The 22,036-nt window shown below is 40.6% G+C and overlaps 1 protein-coding gene across 1 annotated transcript in view; it reads left to right on the forward strand.

Moving 5' to 3' along the window:
* Positions 1–22,036, forward strand: part of ADAMTS16 (ADAM metallopeptidase with thrombospondin type 1 motif 16) — a 325,150-nt gene that overhangs the window by 198,635 nt on the left and 104,479 nt on the right. The window contains exons 14-16 of the mRNA XM_069730514.1: positions 3,379–3,509; positions 12,734–12,857; positions 13,289–13,533. Coding sequence (XP_069586615.1) covers positions 3,379–3,509; positions 12,734–12,857; positions 13,289–13,533 — 500 coding nt within the window. The remainder of the gene's footprint in view (positions 1–3,378; positions 3,510–12,733; positions 12,858–13,288; positions 13,534–22,036) is intronic.

Raw genomic sequence — 22,036 nt, forward strand, 5'->3', positions numbered from 1 at the left:
ACCTGTCCATCCAAAATTATTCTATGTTTGAGACATTTTTACACTAATAATGTTTATCTCTTTAATTATCTATCATGTATTATCTATTTTTCTAGCTCAGATGCCTTATTGTTTTCCCAATGGCAAATCTGTAACACATTTACATATCCTACTGTATACAGTGCTATTGTTTTCTTTTGTGTCACCTAGAAACATATCCAGGCAATGACAAATTAACAAAGTAATTAATTGGAGGCTTGCATCAAAAATGATCTATTGTTTAAATTTTTTTTTATGTTAAATTATGTTTATCATAAATGCATCAAATATGCATTAAAATAAAAAATAAAATGAAAACTTGCAAATTTCACACTGGCCACTAGGGTTTTTCTCCTTTTTCAGTAAATGTACATGTACATTATCAGCAATAGACGAACTCAGACCTTATGGCCCCAATTCATTATTGCCTTTACGCATGTTTTTTGTCTAGTTTTGTGAGTTTTGTTTATTTTAATTTTGTTTGCACAAGTTTCATTATTCCATGTGCAATTCTATTTAAATATATGTTATATTGTGTGTGCTCATGTCTCATCAATTGTGACCACTTTTTTGATGAATTTGGCATAAAAAATGGCAACTAATATCATAAGACAAAAAAGCAGTGTCTTAAAAAATGCAAATGATTAATAATCAGGGCCTACATTTTTTATTCAATCATCTACTAAGTGTTTGCAAAGGTCATCGTGATGGCAGAGGAAGCAGGCTCAATTGAGACATCACCTATTGTAATTGGTGGATCCTGCATTATCCGCTTCTACCGGGTATAGAGGTATTATTTAAGTAGTCTGAGAAAAAGGCAGTCAATTTACAGATATGAAGCTGGGTCTGTAAATAGTAACCACGCAAAGCTTGCTATGAAATAGACGCCATATATTTTAACTATCCATAATGCATTTATTGTAAAAAAAAATTGTCAGCCAGAGCAACGCTTTAAATTACACTTTATTTTACTTCAACTGGCCCATGAGGACCAATCCACTTTCCAGGCCACCAGGGTCTCCCGATTTGACCCCCTTAGACTTTTATCTTTGGGGTCATCTGAGGGCAATTGTCTATGCTGTGAATATAGGAGATATGCAGCATCTTAACAATACGTAGATACTGGAAGCCTGTGCTAGCATTTCTTCTGCAGTGCTGCTATCAGTGTGTCAAGAGTGGGAGAAGAGGGTTGCAGTGACAATCCAACACAATGGGCAGCACTTTGAACACATTTTAAAAATGGTCATAAACTTGTAATTAACTCATGAAAGAATAAAGTTACCTTAAAACCAAGCACACCATTGTTTTTCTTGTGAAATTCTCAATAGGTTTGATGTGTCACATGACCCTCTTCCCATTGGAAAAAATACAGTTAGACCCAAAATGTCCGACTTCAAAATGGCCGCCATGGTCACCACCCATCTTGAAAAGTTTTCCCCCTCCCATATACCAATGTGCCACAAACAGGAAGTTGATATCACCAACCATTCCCATTTTATTTAGGTGTATCCACATAAATGGCCCACCCTGTAGATGTTGTCATTGATGGAATTTGGACGCAGGATGTTAGTGATGGAAGTGCTACAGTGCTAACCAATGAGCCACCATGCTGTCCTTCCATGGTTCAACCTATTTTGCTCAATCACTGCGATAAATGTATAACATTTTCACTGACTCATAATGAAATACAAATTTGCACACTGATTCTTTTTGCAGAGCTTTGGGGAGCAGAAACTGAGTCGAATCTCTAAATTTTTGAGGAGTTTTCATATTTTTATGAAGATTTAAAGCATTTCCGCTCCACAAATGCCTCAAAAATCTCCATGATCACATGGCCTTTAATATATGTGCACATATCCTTAGTTTATGCATTCAAAGACTTTTTGGGGGATATGTTCTAGCAGAAACAGAGCAGAAACTCTCCATTCTCTTCAAAAACTAATACTTCTCAAAAACTTGGAGGTTCTCCTAAGTTTCTGAAAACTGCAAAAAACGATGTGTTCAAAGTCCACTGATTATCATTCATGTGTCCAGAAAAAACAGAATCATTATTTCTATTGCCACAAACAACAAGTTACTGTATCAAAATGGAAAAAGGTATTTCAACACTAGATGAATGTTCCATAAAAAAAATTCTATATTGGAAAAACAGGTTAAATGTGAATGTATACGTTATAGCTATATACATGCACTAGTCTCTTCCATGAATCGTTACACATATGCCCACATAAATATGCACAAGGATGAGCTTAAGGATGAGCTTGTGATTATACATCTTCCATGAATTGGATCAGAATAGAGTGTGTTGCAGTTTTTTCAAATAGACTGGAGCCTACCTGAATTAGCGAATAGGTTGACATTGGGGCCTGTGCTGTCTATTTTCCACAGCGCAAGGGCCGAAAATATGTTCAGCGTACTATTAAGAAAGTTCTGTACTCTTGTGTACATCATATTCTTAAGCTCCATTGTGTAATGGAATAAAAAACATCTGGAACAAGACAGTAAAAAGACATCCCCCGCCCCATCAAAAAAACGGGGAAACAAAAAGCTAAAATTTGAAGCACTAGGAAATTTTCATGAGATTATTTTTTGCATATGAGAAAACTGATGAAACCCCACACAAGTCTTTTTGGAATGGAAACTGAGCAGAAATTGAGTGGAAACTTGAAATCCTTCTCCAAAAATCCTCAAAAAACATAGTTTCAACTTACGTTTCTGCTCTAAAACTCCTTGAAAAGCTCCATGTGAAGATAGCCACTAACCATAACGCTGACAAATATCGGTTTGTTTTTCACATAGGATAAGTAAGCGGGAATTTGTATGAGGCTTTAGCCATACCTTATAGTGAAAGCTCGCTAAGGCTGCCGTCACACTAGCAGTATTTGGTCAGTATTTTACATCAGTATTTGTAAGCCAAAACCAGGAGTGGAACAATTAGAGGAAAAGTATAATAGAAACATATGCACCACTTCTGTATTTATCCTCCACTCCTGGTTTTGGCTTACAAATACTGATGTAAAATACTGATCAAATACTGCTAGTGTGACAGCAGCCTAAGACTACAACTAAGAACCATCAGTAATATTTGAACATAAAGCTTAAGCTATAATGTGCATTTTTATCTGTTTTGCTAATATATATATATATATATATATATATATATATAATAGACTCACTAGATCCCGGATAACGCTTGTTCATTTAGATTTATGAAGTATTTCCAAGCCACATTCCAAGCACTGAACCCCACAGGATTTACACATATCCTGGTGATTTGGGGATAAACCTGAGTGTTTGCATAGACCCAGTCAGATATCCTATATTATGGCTCTTCTGATTCATGCATTTTTTTAATTTCAGAACAAGATTACTGTAAACTCTACTGTATTGCAGAAGGCTTTGATTTCTTTTTTTCCTTATCAAACAAAGTGAAAGATGGAACACGGTGCTCCGAGCACAGTAATAATGTCTGTATCGATGGTATTTGTGAGGTAAGTGGGAAAGGAAAATGGGCAGAGACAGAAAATACAAACGTGCCTTATGTACCTCTTCATTTATTAGATTACACCCATATAAACTCTAAAATAGTAGTCATACGTAAAACAAAATGATCACCAAAAAAAAAAAAAAACAATGGCGGAATTGTGCTTTTTCTTTTTTAAAAAAACATTTCACCACGCTTTGGAATTTTCTTCCTTTTTCCACTACATTATAGGGTAGAATGAACATGTCATTGAAAACTACAACTGGTGTTATGGCTATATTTATTGGAAAAATATTAAAGCAATGACACAAAACACAGAAGTAAAAACTGTCAGTGACGAGTTAATGTATATTAAAATTTAGATAAAAAAACCTATTTTATGCCAAAGTATAATTGAAGGGTGTAAAAGGAAGGGGCTTCTACCCTGAAATAGTAGTCAAAGGGTGGGACTCTCCCTGCACCTCTAATGAGGTCCGATATCAACTATTATCGCCAAACTTGACTATTAATAATTAATATCCACTAAATATGCCTCAACGTTATCTTTTCCTTATACTATACACCAACTGAGACAAAACGGCGTAACAATAAAGGATATTCATTACACACACAAGTCTGCAGCCTTCAGCATACATATATTTTTATACCCAAGCTGGCGACTATAGATATATAAATATATATATATATATATATATATATATATATATACACACAAATATATGGATATCACGACTCTGATACAGTAATATCACTGCAGAATTCAGTGATATCCCAACAGTATCACACCGTAATAACCAACAATATCCAGTAATATCACAACAATATCACCACAATATATTGCAATATCACCACAATTAACTGCCCGATTACCCAAATCACACATACAATATCAGCCCTCCCACCTATGGCTAGCTAACCCTAATGAATAGTACTGGGCCTATTAAGAAAAGGTGATACAGAGTATACTTAAGCCATGTGGGTCCATCATCATTCCAGCATGCAGGCACAGCAAAAGAGGCAGAGCACATGTGTGTTGTGCCTTTTATGTGACCAGCTAAAAGAGGTGTGTCCAGCCCCAGGTGTGTGAGATGAGGTCACTAGTCTATTGTCCACTAAGATACACCCCCTCAGTCCTAAATGAAACTTGTTTTTCCAGCTCATGGCAGCTTTGTTTTACAGCAGGCTGGAGGGGGGCTTTGCCCCAAGTGGTATACATGTGGGGGATATACCCAAAACATGCACTAAACACATCCCTAGGTAAAAATATAAATTTTGGGGCACTTCCCCTTCTACATTCCCCCTGTTGTCGAGAACTCGACAATGAAATTTGAGGGATGTTTTCTGCTGGGATTTATTTGCTTACTCAACCCCATTTATAACTAATGACAGTTCAAGATGGAATGAAGCATAATTCTGCACTTGGGTACTTAGACATCATCCACTCGGCCATCAGCTCTTCCCTGCTATTCACTGTAACCCACATCTCTAATCACAGAGTACACCTTCTTCTTCTTTCTTGGAGTCTTATTGCAGCCTTCAGTCTCTGTTCTGGTCTTTAATTGTCAATCTCCAGGTATCGGCCCATCCCAAAGCCATCTTTCTCCAGTTGTGAATTGTCAGACTCTGGAATGGCTTCACCCTCACAGTCCATAGTCAGTCAACATCATCCTGTGTGCACCCATCACCTTGCCAGACTTCACTTTACTCTCCTATAGCTTGATTCAGCAGGATTTTCAGAATGTCTGGCATGATGAGACCTCTGGATGTCACAGGTTTTTTTTTTTTTTCTGGGCCTCACGGACTCAGGCACTGGAAACGACTTGACTCTGGCACTGGAAATGACTGAACTCAGGCACTGGAAACGACTTTCATCAGACATGCATCAGACACGACTTCCATCAGGCACTCCTCCTGTAATCTTGATTGAAGATAATTGATGAGGTTCCTCCATAGATAGATACGCAGATCTTTAATAGGCAGGTCAAAATTTCTGGAGTAGGGAGTGATGTCGCAGTACCTAAGTAGACTGCGGGATGAACATCATCTTATTCTAACCGACATTCAATCCATCCCTTACGAACTTCACCATTGCTAGGGTTAAAGTGGCAAATAACTTAGCAGCTGTGGGGACCTATCCCTAGAGAACCTCACTGTTTTTCCCCATTCACACAAAACACATATATTACAATTCCATAATGCATATAGAGACTTAAGCTAAAATAGCATGGCTGCTACTGATCCATAATGCACATGAAGATCATTGATCCACGTACAGTTGGAGTTATCTACTTGCTGTAAATGTAAATATATATTGGATTTGGGGTAAAGGACTGGATTTTTCTTATGTCCTTAACCTCCTTCACCAGCTGAGTTAATGGTGCTCAGCCTGACGTCCGTGCAGTTGGGTGTCCAGTCTTTTGGTCCTCCTGCAGATCATAAACAGTCCAATATATATTAAATAATGACCAGGAGGAAAATGACAGGATGAAGTGGCGTAGGCTTTTATTACAGTCTCCTCCTCATGGCTGAAATCTGAGAGGAGATGTTTCAGCTCGGCACCAAACGTAAGAGGGGTGTTCTGGAGTCTCTCAGGAGCATCTGGGCAAAGGTCAAGAATTCTTCTCTGGAGTGATAGGAACAATACGCTCTGGGAGATCTCCCAGTGCAGTTAATAAACATCCTTATTTGATGCTTCCCTGTCCCCCCAAACTCACTCATTCCTTATACTTTTACTTCAGGGAGACCTTCCCCTGTTAACCTTTCTTGAGCTTCCCAATAATTAGCTAATGCCTCTACTCTCCTGAACCCCACAAAATGAATGCAATTTTCTTTTAGTTTAATCCTAGTCAATTGCTTCTGTTTCCTATACAGACACCCCTACCAGTTTTCCACAATTCAAAAGAGTAACATACAACCCTCCCAGCTACTTAACACCCTAGGAAAACTAAACATTAAGCTAAGGTACACTGACTTTAGTTGTATTCTGCATCAGGTCTTAAACAAAACCATGATATCTGTCCAAACTTGAAGGTCAGCACACAGTATAACATTTCTAAACCTTACTGGTCTAACAATGCATTTCAATTAAAAAAGAGCAAGCTTAGCAAATAGAAGAAGAGTAAGGCTATGTGCACACGTACAGGTTTTTTCACGCTAAAAACGCTATAAAAACTCATTAAAAATGCATACATTATGCATTCTATCATTTAGAATGCATTCTGCATGTTTTGTGCACATGGATGCATTTTTTTCCGCGAAAAAAACGCATTGCGGTTCATTATTTTTGCGGATTTTCTGTGTTTTTCCTGCAATTCTATGCATTTGGGAAAAAACGCACAAAAAACGCACCAAGAACGCGTCAAAAACGCGTCAAAATCGCGGTAAAATCGCGGTAAAAACGCATGCGGATTTCTGGCAGAAATGTCCGGTTTTTGTCAGGAAAATTTCTGCAAGAAATCCTGACGTGTGCACATTCCCTAAAAGAAACTAAAACAAAACAAACAATCAGAAAGACTAGAGGCCAGACTGAAACTCTGAAAACTGAGTTTACATCAAGGCCTCACTAGCCTCCCTGATTGTAATCAGCAATTTTGAGGAGTCTGCACATGGTCGGGCACATGACACAGAGAAAATGCCATTATGTCTGTGAAAATGCCTGTGCTCTTTGACAATATTGCTAGGCCCCTCACAATTACTTGTGCAATAACAGTTCCTTGCAATATGTCCAAAGTGACCACCTTTAAAACATTTCACAGAATAATATTTCCTCTCCTGCACTTCATTGTACCCGGCCACTTGCAGTACCTGGCAATATGGCCAGAACCAGCACAGGCATAACATCTAACACATGCCATGCCTGATTTAGGGGCCCTGACAGAACATACTTCCTTCTGTCTGGAACTTTTAAACTCTTCCATTACTAAGGATGCACTCTTAACAATGTTACATTTACACTTTCTTTGTAATTTAGACAGCACATATCTGTCATTACTTTTAGTTATTGGATCAAAATTTGATAAAATATTTGATCCCTCAGCTGGTCCTTCACTCCCCCCTTTTTGTCCTGCACAGGGCACAATTGGTTGGGGATCAGACCTTGTTTTCAGAGACAAAGAGAAGGCCGGCACCACATTTGAAAAATCATTGATGATATTTTTCAGACTAGTAATCAGTTGGGAACTAGTATCCTGTTCCACACTGAACTGATTAATAATGGCATCACTAGCTGCTGCCATTTCCTTCACAGCTCTGATCTCAGCCCCGGACTGAATCAGCTGGGCTTCCATATCAACAGAATGATTTTTCATTTTCAGCAGTTGTGACTCAAGGCTAGCAATCTGCTTTTCTCTGTCCACATTATACTGTTCAATCTCTGCCAGTTGTGTCTGTAAGGCACACACTCTCTGCACTTTAGTCGCACAACACTGACAGTGGAAATTTGGGGAATTTGGGGAATCTGCATTACACTGGGATTCCCCATACACACAGATCAGTTTGGCTAACATTTGTAGTCGTTTACTTGATTTATTCAAGACCGACAGTCTCTGCCCCAACAAAGCCTCTCTATGTACATTATGAGCCCCCTCATATCCTCAAATGTATAATATGAGCCCCCACATAGCCTCTAATGTATAGTATGAGCCCCCACATAGCTTCCTATGTACAGTGGGGCAAAAAAGTATTTAGTCAGTCAGCAATAGTGCAAGTTCCACCACTTAAAAAGATGAGAGGCGTCTGTAATTTACATCATAGGTAGACCTCAACTATGGGAGACAAACTGAGAAAAAAAAAATCCAGAAAATCACATTGTCTGTTTTTTTAACATTTTATTTGCATATTATGGTGGAAAATAAGTATTTGGTCAGAAACAAAATTTCATCTCAATACTTTGTAATATATCCTTTGTTGGCAATGACAGAGGTCAAAAGTTTTCTGTAAGTCTTCACAAGGTTGCCACACACTGTTGTTGGTATGTTGGCCCATTCCTCCATGCAGATCTCTAGAGCAGTGATGTTTTTGGCTTTTCGCTTGGCAACACGGACTTTCAACTCCCTCCAAAGGTTTTCTATAGGGTTGAGATCTGGAGACTGGCTAGGCCACTCCAGGACCTTGAAATGCTTCTTACGAAGCCACTCCTTCGTTGCCCTGGCAGTGTGCTTTGGATCATTGTCATGTTGAAAGACCCAGCCACGTTTCATCTTCAATGCCCTTGCTGATGGAAGGAGGTTTGCACTCAAAATCTCACGATACATGGCCCCATTCATTCTTTCATGTACCCGGATCAGTCGTCCTGGCCCCTTTGCAGAGAAACAGCCCCAAAGCATGATGTTTCCACCACCATGCTTTACAGTAGGTATGGTGTTTGATGGATGCAACTCAGTATTCTTTTTCCTCCAAACACTACAAGTTGTGTTTCTACCAAACAGTTCCAGTTTGGTTTCATCAGACCATAGGACATTCTCCCAAAACTCCTCTGGATCATCCAAATGCTCTCTAGCAAACTTCAGACGGGCCCGGACATGTACTGGCTTAAGCAGTGGGACACGTCTGGCACTGCAGGATCTGAGTCCATGGTGGTGTAGTGTGTAACTTATGGTATGCCTTGTTACATTGGTCCCAGCTCTCTGCATTCATTCACTAGGTCCCCCCGCGTGGTTCTGGGATTTTTGCTCACCGTTCTTGTGATCATTCTGACCCCACGGGGTGGGATTTTGTGTGGAGCCCCAGATCGAGGGAGATTATCAGTGGTCTTGTATGTCTTCCATTTTCTAATTATTGCTCCCACTGTTGATTTCTTCACTCCAAGCTGGTTGGCTATTGCAGATTCAGTCTTCCCAGCCTGGTGCAGGGCTACAATTTTGTTTCTGGTGTCCTTTGACAGCTCTTTGGTCTTCAAGTTTAAACAGGTGCCATTACTACAGGTAATGAGTGGAGGAAAGAGGAGACTCTTAAAGAAGAAGTTACAGGTCTGTGAGAGCCAGAAATCTTGATTGTTTGTTTCTGACCAAATATTTATTTTCCACCATAATATGCAAATAAATTGTTAAAAAAACAGACAATGTGATTTTCTGGATTTTTTTTTCTCAGTTTGTCTCCCATAGTTGAGGTCTACCTATGATGTAAATTACAGACGCCTCTCATCTTTTTAAGTGGTGGAACTTGCACTATTGCTGACTGACTAAATACTTTTTTGCCCCACTGTATATACAAATATCCCATACACATGAAAAAAGACATACTCAACGGATCCCATTCCCCCGATGCTCTGCTCCTGTCTCCTGTGCACAGAGTCACAGCATGATGAAATTACATTATTGAGTCTGTTGTCTCACGCTGATTGGTGGAAGATGGCCTCGGTAGTCCTGTCCTCTATCAATGTATTCACAGCTTTCTGCATTCTGTCCTGAGAATGCGGATAGTGGTGTCAGTGGGCAGCGACAGTGGATGGACGATGAGTGGGGGAGGACATGGTGCAGCTCATGGGCCACTGTTTCAGCCCATTAGTTTCTTGGGACTTGAACAGCCAGAAGGTTGGATTTTGCCCACAGGCCGCAGTTTGCCCAGGTTGGGCCTAAATGAAAAGGGCCTAAAGTGTTTTCTGCTTTAAAAAAAGCTTCATTTTTGACCATTGGCAGAAAAGACAGTGAACATACAGTATGTCAAGGGTCCATGAACAGCACACACAGAGCATCATAGGTTGCACTCTTGTGTAGAGATGAGCGAATTTGATCGGGTCAGGGCTTATTCGCCAAGCTATAGCACTTACCGAATAAGCTGAAGAAGGAACCTGGCTTCTTGGATAGCTCCGGCTGATCAGCTGTTTGGCTCCGCAGCAGCATGTGTCACGAGTCTCACGACTGTGTGACAGTCATAGCACATGCGGAGGATTCTCCGGTGGGTCCAGGCACTTACACCTGCTGGCATACAGAGCCGGCAGCTGCCTAGAACCCCTGCTGCTCCAGGGGCCCCCAGCCAGTGGCAAGTCACAAATAACAGTACACCATGCAGCTGCTATGGGGCCCCTGAATCAGAGGTGCCTGCCCGGTGCCAGCAAAGCAGCAGCAGGAGACAGGAGGCAGAAGCCTGTCCCTGCTACTAAAAAGAAATTAATATTCACTCTTCCCCACGCCCCCATGGGCGTAGAGAGGGGTGAATATTAATTTCACTGTTAGCCGCAGGCTGCGGCTAACATACCATATATAAACCTGGTGTGGCTGCAATGGAGCTGGAGGGGGCCCCTGTAAGCGGCTAACACTGAGGGCAATCTGGCCTGTTTATCCGGCCCTGAGGCTCCGAGGGCCCTTAGCCAGATTGCCCTCATGTATGGCGGGCAGGGAGCGATGTCTGCAGCTCCGCTGCCTACAGGAAGAATGGCAGTGGAGCTGAAGGGATCCATCCTGCTTCGTGCCCGGTGCTTCCTGTCTGATGCAGCAGTGCAGCTGGATGATGTCAGCATTCATCGCACGGCTGTGCCAGAGAGGAAGCTGGTGGCGACAAAGATGCTGCTGGTGAACGTGCAGAGAGGTGAGTGGTGCTGTGTGTGCCTGTCACTGTGGGGGAACATGCAGAGAAGTGTGTGTGTCTCTGCGGAGGAACATGCAGAAAAGTATGTGTGTATCTGCGGGGAACATGCAGAGAGTTGTGTGCCTGTCTGTGGGGGAAGGTGAAGAGGGGTGTATGTGTATGTGTGTAGGTGGTGGAATGTGCAGAGAGGTGTGTGTAGGTGGTGGAGAGGGCAATGATGAGGGTGATGGAAAGTACAATGGGGTGGTGGGGGAGGAGGCAATGATGGAGGTGGTGGGGAGAAGGCAATGATGGGGGTGGTGGGGGAGAAGGAAACGATGGGGGTGGTGGAGGAGAAGGCAATGATGGGGTGGTGGGGGAGAAGGTAGTGATGGAGGAGATGGAGAGGGCAGTGATGGGAGTGGTAGGAATGGTAGGAGAGAAAGCAATGATGGGGTGGTGGGTGAGAAGGCACTGATGGGGCAATGATAGAGGTGGTGGAAAGGGCAAGGACGGTTGTGGTGGAAAGGACAATGATGGTGGGGGTGTGAAGGGGGCAATGATAAGGGGGTGAAATGTGCAATGATGGAGGTGGTGGGGAGAAAGCAATGATAGAGGTGATGGAAATGGCAATAATGGGGTGGTAGGGAGAAGACAATGATGGAGGTGGTGGAAAGGGCAATGATGGGGTAGTGGCGGAGAAGGCAATGATGGAGGTGGTGGAATAGGCAATGTTGGGGTGGTGGGTGAGAAGGCAATGATGGCGGTGGTGTTGAGGACAATGATGGAGGTGGTGGAGAGGGTAATTATGGGGGCTACACTATATTCCATGAGGGGCTACATTATATTCTTTGAGGGGGGGCTATATTATATTCTATGAGGGGGCTACCCCATCCCCTGCTACATAATTAAGACATATTCTACATTATATTATACCCTGATATCACTGTGTTTTACCGCACAATCGGTGGTCTTGTATTTATTTCTATGTAGCAACATAGTGGGCCCCAAGAATGATGCTCGTTCAGTGGGTCATATAGATGTCCGTGTCAATACAGCCTATCAATACTAAGTTTATATTTTGCACAATACAAGAAAGAACACTGATAACCTGAGCACAGGATGCATTTTAAAGATATACAAGCAGTATAAAGGTATGTGCACATGGAATCTTAATACACAGGTGTACCCACATACCCACTTCTTTTAGATACTATATAACTTTTAAAGCCTGAAGTGGTTAAAAGACACAAAGGATGGAACGCGAACGACATGTCATTTTGAAATTGATGTGTGTGTTCATTATTTTTAACATCTATTGAGTGCTTTTTCAGCTGGATTCCATGTGGCATCTATCTGAAAAAGGCGCTGGGGGAACATACCCTGACTTTTTATAGTCACATGATTATTGTTTGTGCCTTCACCTACTGATCGGCCAGGTCAAAGCTGGTTGCTGCTGCTGTACTTTCTTTACTTTTAAGGATAATTTTACATTTGTCATAATTTGATAATTCAAAACCATACTTTACAAATGTGTAGATTAAAAAGCATATTAACAAATAATGAACCATATCATCACTGTAGATTATCATGAATTCCTATGTATAAAGAAAACTGAAAATATTTGAAGATTTGTTCTTGAAATTGAAAGAATGCAGTAAGCGATTGTCTTGAGATAGGCATCAAGTTGATGGGGATAAAAATACTAATCCACCTTCTCTTTGGTAGAGAGTTGGCTGTGACCAAATCCTTGGATCTAATGCTACACACGATTCATGTGGCATCTGCAAAGGAGATAACTCATCCTGCAAGATCTACAGAAGCCAGTACACAAAACAGCACTACTCTAATCGTAAGCAACATGTGCTTTAAAAAAATATTAGCTTAAAAAGTATATGCATGTTTATTGTACTTAAAGACCTTATCCAGACAGATTATATTTAAAGAAAATCTCTAATTCAACATCTGAAAATAATTTGTCTGTTATATTTAGATACAGGAAAGATGTATATCTTGGTACCGTGTTAGCCAGTAGATAGAAAAATATTTAGAATTGAGAGTCCTCAGTGGTTGATACCTTTTAATGGCTAACTGAAAAGATGGTAACAAATTGCAAGCTCTCGAGACTACACAGGTCTCTTCATCAGGCAAAGACTAAAAGAAATTCTGAAGAATCACATATTTATGCACAACATAGCACAAGAACTCCAACAATAAGATATAGGAACATGTATTTATATAGATTTATAAACATATATTGCTATATCTTTTTTTTTCCTACAGAATACTATTCACTGGTCACTATACCTGCTGGATCTCGTAGCATTCGTGTCTCTGAAATGAATATTTCTACCTCTTACATCTCTGTACGCAACACACAGAAAAAATACTACCTCAATGGATACTGGACCATCGACTGGCCCGGCCAGTATAAGTTTGCTGGAGCAGTTTTTGAATACAAAAGACCTTACAATAATCCAGAAACATTGATTTCTGCTGGACCAACAAATGAAACAATAATAGTGGAAGTAAGTTTTGAATGTATTATGTGATTTAAATATGGTTTTCTGATCATTATTAGGAGACTTTTTTTTATCATGGGAAAAGATAGACCTCTAGTAGTTAATGATTGAGTAAACCTTTATTCATTTTATTCATTGAGATAAATCCTTTACCAACAATTAAAAACCTGTATAAGAAAGTCTGTAGAATAAAATTCCATTTTTAAAAGAGCATCAAGGTGAGTTTAAATTAACCCCTTTCTGACCTCGGATGGGATAGTACGTCCGAGGTCAGAACCCCCGCTTTGATGAGGGCTCCGGTGGTGAGCCCGCATGAAAGCCAGGCAATGTCAGGTGTTTTGAACAGCTGACATGTGCCCGCAATAGAGGCGGGTGAAATCGCGATTCGCCCACTGCTATTAACTAGTTAAATGCCGCTGTCAAACGCTGACAGCGGCATTTAACCGGCGCTTCCAGCCGGGCGGCCGGAAATGAGCGCATCGCTGACCCCCGTCACATGATCGGGGGTCAGCGATGCTTCTGTATAGTAACCATAAAGGTCCTTGAGACCTCTATGGTTACTGATCCCCTGTAACTGTGATCATCACCCTGTGGTCGACGCTCATAGCACACCTCCATTTCTGCTACATAGCAGCGATCTGATGATCGCTCCAATGTAGCAGAGGCGATCGTGCTGTGCCTGCTTCTAGCCTCCCATGGAGGCTATAGAAGCATGGCAAAAGTAAAAAAAAAAAGTAATAAAAAATGTGAAAAAAATAAAAAAATATAAAAGTTTAAATCACCCCCCTTTCGCCCCATTCAAAATAAATCAATAAAAAAAAAATCAAACCTACACATATTTGGTATTGCCGCGTTCAGAATCGCCCAATCTATCAATAAAAAAAAGCATTAACCTGATCACTAAACAGCGTAGCGAGAAAAAATCGAAACGCCAGAATTACGTATTTTTGTTCGCCGCGACATTGCATTAAAATGCAATAACGGACGATCAAAAGAACGTATCTGCACTGAAATGGCATCATTAAAAATGCCAGCTTGTCACGCAAAAAATAAGCCCTCAACCGACCACAGGTCATGAAAAATGGAGACGTTACGGGTATCGGAAAATGGTGCAATTTCTTTTCTTTCTTTTTTTTTTGCAAAGCTTGGAATTTTTTTTCACTACTTAGATAAAAAATAACCTAGTCATGTTAGGTGTCTATGAACTCGTACTGACCTGGAGAATCATAATGGTAGGTCAGTTTTAGCATTTAGTGAACCTAGCAAAAAAGCCAAACAAAAAACAAGTGTGGGACTGCTCTTTTTTTGCAATTTCACCGCACTTGGAATTTTTTTTCCTTTTTCTAGGACACGACATAGTAAAACCAATGATGCGTTCAAAAGTACAATTTGTTTCGCAAAAAGTAAGCCCTCACATGGCCAAATTGACCTAAAAATAAAAAAGTTATGGCTCTGGGAAGGAGGGGAGTGAAAAACGAACACGGAAAAACGGAAAATCCCAAGGTCATGACGTGGTTAAACGATTAGCTCTATTAAACTACTGCCATTTGTTAAATATTTACTAATCTGTCATCAACAGCCTATTTAGACATGCAGACCGAGCTTATCGATGCACTCTGAGCAATCTGTAATAGAACATTGAGGGCGCATAGGCTACCATTGTTCTAGGCAGCATGGGTCCTGTTTACACAGTAAGATGAGATGCCGAGAACAGTGATCTTTTGTACAAGCCAAAAGATCATTTTATCTCATGAACAAGCATTTTGCTCATTTTAAGAGTGATCGGCATTCTGTTTACACTGCAATATTGTCTTGAATTGAGCTCTCTCTAAATGAAAGATCATGATGATCTCACAGCGTAAATTCACCTTAAGTCATATCAAGATAGATTTTGTAGCAGCTAACCTCCCCTTAAAACAAAATAATTGGGCATTATGAAAATCAGCTACCTAAAGGTTCATAATAATAATAATCTTTATTTTTATATAGCGCTAACATATTCTGCAGCGCTTTACAGTTTGCACACATTATCATCGCTGTCCCCGATGGGGCTCACAATCTATAATCCCTATCAGTATGTCTTTGGAATGCGGGAGTAAACCGGAGTGCCCGGAGGAAACCCACGCAAACACGGAGAGAACATACAAACTCTTTGCAGATGTTGTCCTGGGTGGGATTAGAACCCAGGACCCCAGCGCTGCAAGGCTGCAGTGCTAACCACTGCGCCACCGTGCTGCCCTAACATCATGCAGATGTTAATGTATCTCTGTTCAATCATGGACCGCTAGTGCATGACTGGTCATGAGTCTCCCAACTGGAGCTTGACTGCTTCATATATTTCTACTCTCTGGTTGGGAGAGTTGTGGCCAGTCTTTTCATTGCTGTCCGAAATCGGAATGATTTGCACAGAAGTCTGAATGAGCCCTTATCCATCCTGCACTCATTGCCTCAGGCCTTATTAACCAGCCAATATCTTCTAGTTCAATCTAACATTAGTCTGTGTACAGCCCTGATGCTACATGTGTTCTTATTATGCAAGTATAACTTTCTGTTTACTCGCAGACTGATATAGTGCATATGTTCACAGTTCTCCCAATGTAAGACTATTCAGGAGAACTTTGGACTACATGTACTTTAACTAAATATGGACCCATGTTTCTAGCAAATTCATGACAAGGAGATGCTGAATATCACTCAATGTGGAAATGCAAGAAATATGGTCATGGAGAAGTAGATTACATAATAAAGGTTCAATCTTTAATAGTATAAATGTGAAAGAGAGTTTGCCTCCTATCCCCCAACACAGAAAGTCAGGATTTTAATAGTTAAACATAGACCAATGTCTGTGAAATAGCAAAACTTGTCAAATATAGACTAAATAAATCTGATAAAGAATAAATTAATGCATCATCCACTTATCTAAATCACTACAATACATTAAAAACATAGTGTTGAATGGATTGTATGCAAAAATGAAAAACTGAGCCATTTCCTATTTTAACCCTTTTACCCCCAAGGGTGGTTTGCACGTTAATGACCGGGCCAATTTTTACAATTCTGACCACTGTCCCTTTATGAGGTTATAACTCTGGAACGCTTCAATGGATCCCAGTGATTCTGACAATGTTTTCTCATGACATATTGTACTTCATGATAGTGGTAAAAATTCTTTGCTATTACCTGTGTTTATTTGTGAAAAAAACGGAAATTTGGCGAAAATTTTGAAAATTTCGCAATTTTCCAACTTTGAATTTTTATGCAATTAAATCACAGAGATATGTCACACAAAATACTTAATAAGTAACATTTCCCACATGTCTACTTTACATCAGCATTTTTTTAGGGAGTTATAAGAGTTAAAAGTTGACCAGCAATTTCTCATTTTTACAACACCATTTTTTTTAGGGACCACATCTCATTTGAAGTCATTTTGAAGGGTCTATATGATAGAAAATACCCAAGTGTGACACAATTCTAAAAACTGCACCCCTCAAGGTGCTCAAAACCATATTCAAGAAGTTTATTAACCCTTCTGGTGCTTCACAGGAATTTTTGGAATGTTTAAATAAAAATGAACATTTAACTTTTTTTCACAAAAATTTTTTTCAGCTCCAATTTGTTTTATTTTACCAAGAGTAACAGGAGAAAATGGACCCGAAAAGTTGTTGTACAAATTGTCCTGAGTACAATGATACCCCATATATGGGGGTAAACCACTGTTTGGGCGCATGACAGAGCTCGGAAGCGAAAGAGCGCCAATTGACCTTTCAATGCAAAATTGACTGGAATCGAAATGGGACACCATGTTGCGTTTGGAGAGCCACTGATGTGCCTAAACATTGAAACTCCCCACAGGTGACACCATATTGGAAAGTAGACCCCCTAAGGAACTTATCTAGAGGTGTGGTGAGCACTTTGACCCACCAAGTGCTTCACAGAAGTTTATAATGCAGAACCGTAAAAATAAAAAATCATATTTTTTCACAAAAATTATTTTTATGCCCCCAATTTCTTATTTTCCCAAGAGTAAGAGAAGAAATTGGACCTCAAAAGTTGTTGTACAATTTGTCCTGAGTACGCTGATACCCCATATGTGGGGGTAAACCATTGTTTGGGCGCATGGGAAAGCTCGAAAGGGAAGGAGTGCCGTTTGACTTTTCAATGCAAAATTGACAGGAATTGAGATGGGACGCCATGTTGCGTTTGGAGAGCCACTGATGTGCCTAAACATTGAAACCTCCCACAAGTAACACCATTTTGGAAAGTAGACCCCCTATGGAACCTATCTAGATGTGTGGTGAGCGCTTTGACCCACCAAGGGCTTCACAGAGATCTATAATGCAGAGCTGTAAAAATAAAACAAAAATTTTTTTCCCACAAAAATTATATTTTAGCCCCAGTTTTGAATTTTCCCGAGGGAATCAGGAGAAATTGGACCACAAAATTTGTTGTCCAATTTGTCCTGAGTGCGCTGATATCCCATATGTGGGGGGGAACCACCGTTTGGACGCATGGGAGGGCTCAGAAGGGAAGGAGCGCCATTTGGAATGCAGACTTAGATGGAATGGTCTGCAGGCATCACATTGCGTTTGCAGAGCCCCTAATATACCTAAACAGTAGAAACTCCCCACAAGTGACACCATTTTGGAAATTAGACCCCCTAAGGAACTCATCTAGATGTGTTGTGAGAGCTTTGAACCCCCAAGTGTTTCACTACAGTTTATGACGCAGAGCCGTGAAAAAAAAAAAACTTTCCCCCCAAAATTATTTTTTACATAGTTACATAGTTATTAAGGTTGAAGGAAGACTTTCAGTCCATCTAGTTCAACCCGTAGCCTAACCTAACTTGCCCTAACATGTTGATCCAGAGGAAGGCAAAAAAAACCCATGTGGCAAAGAGTAAGCTCCACGTAGGGGAAAAAAATTCCTTCCTGACTCCACATACGGCAATCAGACTAGTTCCCTGGATCAATGCCCTATCAAGGAATCTAGTGTATATGCCCTGTAACATTATACTTATCCAGAAATGTATCCAGTCCCCTCTTAAATTTAAGTAATGAATCACTCATTACAACATCATACGGCAGAGAGTTCCATAGTCTCACTGCTCTTACAGTAAAGAATCCGCGTCTGTTATTATGCTTAAACCTTTTTTCCTCCAAACGTAGAGGATGCCCCCTTGTCCCTGTTTCAGGTCTATGATTAAAAAGATCATCAGAAAGGTCTTTGTACTGTCCCCTCATATATTTATACATTAACATAAGATCACCCCTTAGTCTTCGTTTTTCCAAACTAAACAGCCCCAAGTGTAATAACCTATCTTGGTATTGCAGACCCCCCAGTCCTCTAATAACCTTGGTCGCTCTTCTCTGCACCCGCTCCAGTTCAGCTATGTCTTTCTAATACACCGGAAACCAGAACTGTGCACAGTATTCTAAGTGTGGTCGAACAAGTGACTTGTATAGAGGTAAAATTATATTCTCCACATGAGCATCTATGCCTCTTTTAATGCATCCCATTATTTTATTTGCCTTTGTAGCAGCTGCCTGACACTGGCCACTGAATATGAGTTTGTCATCCACCCATACACCCAGGTCTTTTTCATTGTCGGTTTTGCCCAGAGTTTTAGAATTAAGCACATAATTATACATCTTATTACTTCTACCCAAGTGCATGACCTTACTTTTATCCCCATTAAAGCTCATTTGCCATTTATCAGCCCAAACTTCTAGTTTAAATAAATCATCCTGTAATATAAAATTGTCCTCCTCTGTATTGATTACCCTGCAGAGTTTAGTGTCATCTGCAAATATTGAAATTCTACTCTGAATGCCCCCTACAAGGTCATTAATAAATATGTTAAAAAGAAGAGGGCCCAATACTGACCACTGTGGTACCCCACTGCTAACCGCCACCCCGTCCGAGTGTGTTCCATTAATAACCACCCTTTGTTTCCTATCCCTGAGCCAGCTCTCAACCCACTTACACATATTTTCCCCTATCCCCATTATTCTCATTTTATGTATCAACCTTTTGTGTGGCACCGTATCAAAAGTTTTTGAAAAGTCCATATACATTACATCTACTGGGTTCCTTTGGTCCAGTCCGGAACTTACCTCTTCATAGAAACTGATCAAATTAGTCTGACATGAACGGTCCCTAGTAAACCCGTGCTGATACTGGGTCATGAGGTTATTCCTCTTCAGATACTCCAGTATAGCATCCCTTAGAATGCCCTCCAGGATTTTACCCACAGTAGAGGTTAAGCTTACTGGCCTATAATTTCCGAGTTCAGTTTTTGTCCCCTTTTTGAATATTGGCACCACATTTGCTATACGCCAGTCCTGTGGTACAGACCCTGTTATTATGGAGTCTTTAAAGATTAAAAATAATGGTCTATCAATGACTGTACTTAATTCCTGCAGTACTCGAGGGTGTATCCCATCCGGGCCCGGAGATTTCTCAATTTTAGTGATTTTTAGCCCCCAGTTTTGTATTTTACCGAGGGTAAGAGGAGAAATTCGACCCCAAAAGTTGTTGTCCAATTTGTCCTGAGTATGCTGATACCCCATATGTGGGGTGGAACCACCGTTTGGGCACATGGGAGGGCTCAGAAGGGAAGGAGCGCCATTTGGAATGCAGACTTAGATGGAATGGTCTGCAGGCATCACATTGCGTTTGCAGAGCCCCTAATGTACCTAAACAGTAGAAACCCCCCACAAGTGACACCATTTTGGAAAGTTAGAGCTACAGAGCTTTGAGCCCCCAAGTGTTTCACTACAGTTTATAACGCAGAGCCATGAAAATAAAAAATCTTTTTTTTCCCCACAAAAATTATTTTTTAGCCCCCAGTTTTGTATTTTCCCAAGGCTAACAGGAGAAATTGGATCCCAAAAGTTGTTGTCCTATTTGTCCTGAGTATGCTGATACCCCATATGTTGGGGTACACCCCTGTTTGGGCACACGGGAGAGCTCGGAAGGGAAGGAGCACTGTTTTACTTTTTCAACGCAGAATTGGCTGGAATTGAGATCGGACGCCATGTCGCGTTTGGAGAGCCCCTGATGTGCCTAAACAGTGGAAACCCCCAAATTATAACTGAAACCGTAATCCAAACACACCCCTAACCCTAATCCCAACAGTAACCCTAACCACACCTCTAACCCTGACACACCCCTAACCCTAATCCCAACCCTATTCCCAACCGTAAATCTAATCTAAACCCTAACCGTAACTTTAGCCCCAACCCTAACCCTAAATTTAGCCCCAACCCTAACTGTAGCCTTAACCCTAGCCCCAACCCTAGCCCTAACCCTAGCCCTAACCCTAGCCCTAACCGTAGCCCTAACCCTAACCCTAGCCCTAACCCTAGCCCTAGCCCTAACCCTAACCCTAACCCTAACCCTAGCCCTAACCCTAACCCTAGCCCTAACCCTAACGCTAGCCCTAATGGGAAAATGGAAATAAATACATTTTTTTAATTATTCCCTAACTAAGGGGGTGATGAAGGGGGGTTTGATTTACTTTTATAGCGGGTTTTTTAGCGGATTTTTATGATTGGCAGCCGTCACACACTGAAAGACGCTTTTTATTGCAAAAAATATTTTTTGCATTACCACATTTTGAGAGCTATAATTTTTCCATATTTTGGTCCACAGAGTCATTTGAGTTCTTGTTTTTTGCGGGACGAGTTTACGTTTTTATTGGTAACATTTTCGGGCACGTGACATTTTTTTATCGTTTTTTATTCCGATTTTTGTAAGGCAGAATGACCAAAAACCAGGTATTCATGAATTTCTTTTGGGGGAGGTGTTTATACCATTCCGCGTTTGGTAAAATTGATAAAGCAGTTTTATTCTTCGGGTCAGTACGATTACAGCGATATCATTTATATCATTTTTTTTTGTGTTTTGGCGCTTTTATACGATAATTATTTTTGCATCGCTTTATTCTCAGGACTATAACTTTTTTATATTTTTGCTGATGATGCTGTGTGGTGGCTCGTTTTTTGCGGGACAAGATGACGTTTTCAGCAGTACCATGGTTATTTATATCCGTCTTTTTGATCGCGTGTTATTCCACTTTTTGTTCGGCGGTATGATAATAAAGCGTTGTTTTTTGCCTCTTTTTTTTTTTCTTTTCTTACGGTGTTTACTGAAGGGGTTAACTAGTGGGACAGTTTTATAGGTCGGGTCGTTACGGACGCGGCGATACTAAATATGTGTACTTTTATTGTTTTTTTAATTTACATAAAGAAATGTATTTATGGGAATAATACTTTTTTTTTTTTCATTATTTAGGAAATTTTTTTTTTTTTTTTTACACATTTTTAAATTTTTTTTTTCCTTTTTCACTTTGTCCCAGGGGGGGACATCACAGATAGGTGATCTGACAGTTTGCACAGCACTCTGTCAGATCACCGATCTGTCTCAGAGCACTGCAGGCTTACCAAGCGCCTGCTCTGAGCAGGCACTTGGTAAGCCACCTCCTTCCCTGCAGGACCCGGATGCC

Source organism: Ranitomeya imitator, chromosome 6 (assembly GCF_032444005.1).
Source record: "Ranitomeya imitator isolate aRanImi1 chromosome 6, aRanImi1.pri, whole genome shotgun sequence".
NCBI lineage: Eukaryota > Metazoa > Chordata > Amphibia > Anura > Dendrobatidae > Ranitomeya > Ranitomeya imitator.